The 5,400-nt window shown below is 42.6% G+C and overlaps 1 protein-coding gene across 2 annotated transcripts in view; it reads left to right on the top strand.

The window, feature by feature from the left end:
• The window catches only part of cep43 (centrosomal protein 43), a 13,179-nt gene extending 11,895 nt beyond the window's left edge, over window positions 1-1,284 (top strand). For both annotated transcript variants that reach the window (XM_037686005.1, XM_037686004.1), the window contains 4 exons: window positions 401-466; window positions 542-575; window positions 935-1,022; window positions 1,114-1,284. In XM_037686005.1, the coding sequence (XP_037541933.1) occupies window positions 401-466; window positions 542-575; window positions 935-1,022; window positions 1,114-1,194 (269 nt within the window). In that variant the 3' untranslated portion in view covers window positions 1,195-1,284. The remainder of the gene's footprint in view (window positions 1-400; window positions 467-541; window positions 576-934; window positions 1,023-1,113) is intronic.
• The last annotated feature ends 4,116 nt before the right edge of the window (window positions 1,285-5,400 follow it).

Raw genomic sequence — 5,400 nt, 5'->3', positions numbered from 1 at the left:
AGGTTCTCTGAAGGTTCTCTGAAGGTTCTGAAGGTTCCCTGAAGGTTACGCAGGGTCATTTTAGACGATGTTCTAAAGGTCTCAGAACTCGTAACCTTCAAACAATGTTCATGTAACGTTCCCTAAACGTTCCTCATCACATCGTGACAAAAGTTTCCTGACGTTCAAACACGAGAACATTTGGAGAACGTTTCCTGATGTTCTCTAAATGTTCTTTAGGCCTCGGGGGTCGTCTTGACCCAAGGGCAGCAGGAGGGTTAATAAATCCAAACAACGGTCGTCAGAAAACGCTCCATCTTGTTCCATCTTGTTCCTCCCGTGTCCGCAGAACGAGACGTTCTGGACTTTTCCGTCAGTCTGGGTTCTGAAGGGTCCGACGGGTTCTGTTTGTGTTCTGCAGGAGCGTGGAACTCCAGAGAGCGAGGCCCGGCGGCTCCGAGCGCCAGAACTGGATCTCCACACTTAGGTCGGAGTCCGCTCTCAGATCTTCAGCCTTTATTTATTTGTTGTTTATTGTTTATTGTTTTGTTTTTGTTTGCAGACGACAACGTCGAGTACGACGACGACTTCAACAGGTGAGTCGTGCGCCCGAGCTGGTGAGACCAACGAGCTGCGGCGGCCATCTTGGCTCTGAACGGGTTCTAGAAGAACCTCCAAAGATCCGTTTCAGAGATCCAAGTCCGTCGTCTGGTTCAGGATATTTTGCTAACAGAGTTGATTCCAGTAGTGACGTCCTGTCGGGATCACTGTCAGCTACTACCACACCAAAGTTTAGCTGATTACAGCCGTTGTTGCTGGTTGTGCCTAGCTATGGCGGCCATCTTGAATCAGGTTTATTTTAACCGTAAAAAGAGCAGGATTTCAGTTTGACTGCAGATATTTAGAGTTTGACTCGTGTTTGTTTTCTTTTAATCTGTTTGTTTGTTTGTTGCAGTCACCGGTCGGACCTGTCTATCGGCGAGCTGAGTATCGGCGAGGAGATCGAGGACGTTTCCATCGAGGGTCCTGAGAACAGCGACAAGGTGACGCCGGATCAGCTGATCTCAGCTCAGTCCAACCTGTTCACGCTAAACAAACCCTCTTTGTTTGTTTGTTTGTTTGTTTGTTGTGCAGTTCGATGAAACCACGCAGGACGTGAGCGTCTCTCAGCTCAGTCAGAGCCACGGCGCCGACTACATGGAGGACGTGTCCTGAAACTCCCATCATGCACTTCTTCAGATCTGAATATTTAAGGCTGTACAGATTTAACAAACAAATAAACACTTTTGTTTTTGTGGACGAGGATTTGTTGTTGTTTACATGTAGTTTGTATTTCCTGTTGAAGGAAATTGAGGAAGAGGAGTCAATTCTTCGGTCATCTTCGTCACAGACGGACTCAGGTTCTGTACGGAAGCCCATTGAGTCCAAACTAAATGAATAAAAAGTTTTTAGATCAAATATTAAAGAATAACGGCCATGAAATAAACCCTGACAAAAACAAAATAAATAAATAATCTCCTAAATTAATTAAATAAAGAATTACTAAATAAAAATCTAAAACACGTGGCATTTCAAAATAAAAGTTTCCTTTCTAAAAGTCGGTACAGCATGTCAAAGTAAAAGCCAACACTGTAGCTTTATAAAGTAAAAGTCTCTGAAAATAAGTGAAACAAATTAAAATTTACCTGGAACTCGTGTGATCCACTGACTCGCCAAAATAAAGTCTCCACCTGGGTGTGACTGATGAAACGGGTCCGAGCCTGTTGGACGATCATCCTTCAGCTGCAACACGTTCTTTAACTCCAACTGCTGCAATGAGCTGCTTCTCGTTTCTCCAACAACATGATGAAAGACTCATGGTGGTCGTGGAGAAGACGTCCGTCTGTTGGAGAAGAGTCGAATCATCGGCGTCAAGCAGAGGAAACATCTCAGGAGATTGTAGAAACTAAAACTGGGTTAAGAACCGTCCAACGCATTATTAAAACTGGAAGGACAGTGGGGACCCATCGTCTTCCAGGAAGAAATGTGGCCGGAAATAAATCCTGAACGATCGTGATCATTTAAACATTTGGTGAAGTCAAATGGAAGAAGAACACCAGCAGCACTCAGGGCTGTGGTTCATAGAGACAGTAAGAACATTTCCACACACACGATGTGAAGGAACTCAAGGGACTGGGACTGAACAGCTGTGGAGCCTTAAGAAAACCACTAACCAGTGAGGCTAACTGGGAAAAAGGCTTCAGTTTACTGGAGAGCATAAAGATCGGACTGTGGAGCAATGGAAGAAGGTCATGTGGTCTGATGAGTCCAGACCTGTTCCAGAGTGATGGTGCATCAGGGTCAGAAGAGAGGCAGGAGAAGTGATGCACCATCATGACCAGTGTCTCGTCATCAATGGAAGATGTTGGTGGAACATTAAAGCAACACTGGATGAAACAGATCTTGTGACGTTGTAGAAGTTTATAGAAACAATGAGAATACATGATGTGATCAAAGATAAAGGAGGTCCAACCAAATACTAGTGTGACCTTTCTTTTGGCTACAGACCAATAAGTGACTTAAAGATGAGAATGTACCAGTGAGAGAGTCTACGTGAAGTTAATGGTGACCAGTTAACCAGTGAATACATTTCACGTATATGATGCGTTCACTTGTCTTATGCATTCGTTGCATGATGCATTCACTTTATGACGTGTTCACTATATGATGATTTACTGCATGATGCATTCACTTGTCTTATGCATTATGATGCATTCTCTTTATGATGCATTCACTGTATAATGTGTTCACTGCATTGTGCGTTCACTGTGGTGCATTTACTTGTCTTATGTACTTGCTGCATGATGCATTCACTTTATGATGTGTTGTATGACACATTAACTGTATGATGATTCACTGCATGATGCATTCACTTGTCTTATGCATTCGCTGCATGATGCATTCACTTGTCATGCATTTGCAGCATGATGCATTCACTTGTCTTATGCATTATGATGCATTCACTTGTCTTATGCATTCGCTGCATGATGCATTCACTTGTCATGCATTTGCAGCATGATGCATTCACTTGTCATGCATTTGCAGCATGATGCATTCACTTGTCTTATGCATTCGCTGCATGATGCATTCACTTGTCATGCATTTGCAGCATGATGCATTCACTTGTCTTATGCATTCGCTGCATGATGCATTCACTTGTCTTATGCATTATGATGCATTCACTGTGTGATGCATTCACTGTGTGATGCATTCACTGTCTGCAGGACGTCACACAGCTATTCAGCTGAGTATATCCAGATTTTATTTCCAACAAAGTAAAGTCAGGTCCTGTGGACAGATTCTTCTTATAGAAACATTTCCTCTTTTATCCAAAGTACTTCTTCAGTCCGAGGAGCCACAACAAACTCAGTCTTATAAGAAAAGACAGAATCCATCCAGAGGACCTGACTTTATTTTTTTAAACCTGGATTATTGGATTATTGAGCATGAACACTGATATCAGATCGTTTTTAATATTTCTGAACATTTGGAGGAAAATAAAAACAAGTGGAGTCTGTTCGATGATCTGAGGTCGTCATCGAGTCTGAAGCAGAAACTTCTGTCTGACAGGTGGAAACATCTGAGGGGAAGCTTCGGCTCACGCTGAGGTAAAGAGGAAGAATCAGCCGAAGGCTTCAGAAACACTCGTTTCCTTTTGACTCAGTTTGATTGAGCTTCATCATCAGAGCATCTGAAACACAATCCTGCAAACTGTGAGTTTTAATCTGATGTAATCTGTAATTTCCTTTGGTTTGAAGTTTATTCAGACTTTTTAGCTGATGTTATTCACCTTTTAGCTGATGCTATTCACCTTTTAGCTGATGTTATTCACCTTGTCGTTTCTGTTTTTAAAAGAGGTTCAAATGTTTTCTGTAAACAGTTTGACCATCACTAACAGCAACTTCATGTTTTTTGTAGAATTTTTTTATTTGACTCTTAATCTGACAGATTAGTGCGGCTGCTAAGACTTCTTTTAATCTCAGAGACATAATCCTCCAAACTTTAGATTATTCTCAGAGCAGAAGGAAACAATCTGCATAAACTGATCAAACCAGGAGAGAAAAGTTCAATTTTAATTTAACTAAAAAAAAAACAACCTTTCTTTCTTTAATCCTAATTTCAGTCAGATTTTATGGAAATAAAAGATCAAGTGTAAATTGGACTTTGTTAGTTTTTGATTCTGAACTGTAAATAAAAAAACGAAACCTGCATTTTTTCTTAAATCAGAGATAAAATCTGACAACCCGCACTGTAATCTGAGCTCTGAGATTAGGACTAAGTGTTGAGTGATTTTTCAGGGTTTAATCTTTAAATGTTTTTATTGCGTGGCCACTTCGAGCTCCTAAAGTTCAAATTTTGACCAAAAGATCAAAATAAAACGATCTCCATCACGAAGATCTGTCGTTTATTAGATTAAAATCTCATAGATTATATTAAAATTTGCAAATTGTGACTCGGATGTTCTGGATTCTGCGTCTGAAGACAAAACGAGTAACTTTTTATTTCCTGCAGTCAAAATAAATTTAGATTTTATTTGTTTTATGAGTAGAAACTGAAACAGCCGTAGAACACTTTGCTGAAACGACCCGTTTTAAAGCTTCGTCGTGACGATGTTTGCTGATGAGTCCAGTTTTTCTCTTTAATCTCAGATTAGATCGTTCATTTTTAATATCCGGTCAAACGGCTCCAACTTTCTTTGATCCGTGAATACTCGTAACTTTTCAGCACCGAGTTCTGCGGTCGACTCCGAACTGTTCGACTTATCGCCCGCTCGATGCAACGATTCAGCACAAGAATGTGACGGATGACTCTCAGCTACCACCACGACCGAGATGGTTTTTGTTGGTTAATGTGGAAAGTTGCGGCGGCCATCTTGAATCAGGTCGACTCCAGACGGTAACGAGTTCATCCACTGACACTTCCTGAGAGTTTCACTCCAATCCGTAAGATATTTTGCTAACAGACAAGCAAAGAAACCCGTTACATGATTGCCCGTGCGTCTTGGGAGCAGGTGATTCACCCGACATAAAACGCTGACGTCACGTGACTCGTTATTGCCCACCACCCGGGGGCAACAAGTCACGTGACTCGTTATCACCCACCACCCGGGGGCAACGAGTCACATGACTCGTTCTCGCCCACCGCCCGGGGGCAACAAGTCACGTGACTCGTTATTGCCCACCACCCGGGGGCAACAAGTCACGTGACTCGTTATCACCCACCACCTGGGGGCAACAAGTCACATGACTCGTTCTCGCCCACCGCCCGGGGGCAACAAGTCACGTGACTCGTTATCGCCCAGTGCCCGGGGGCAACAAGTCACAGGACTCGTTATCGCCCACCGCCCGGGGGCAACAAGTCACGTGACTCGTTAGCGCCCAC

This window comes from Nematolebias whitei, chromosome 12, assembly GCF_014905685.2.
Source record: "Nematolebias whitei isolate Nwh7 chromosome 12, NemWhi1, whole genome shotgun sequence".
NCBI classification, from domain to species: domain Eukaryota; kingdom Metazoa; phylum Chordata; class Actinopteri; order Cyprinodontiformes; family Rivulidae; genus Nematolebias; species Nematolebias whitei.
This window is presented reverse-complemented; position numbering and strand designations above follow the sequence as displayed.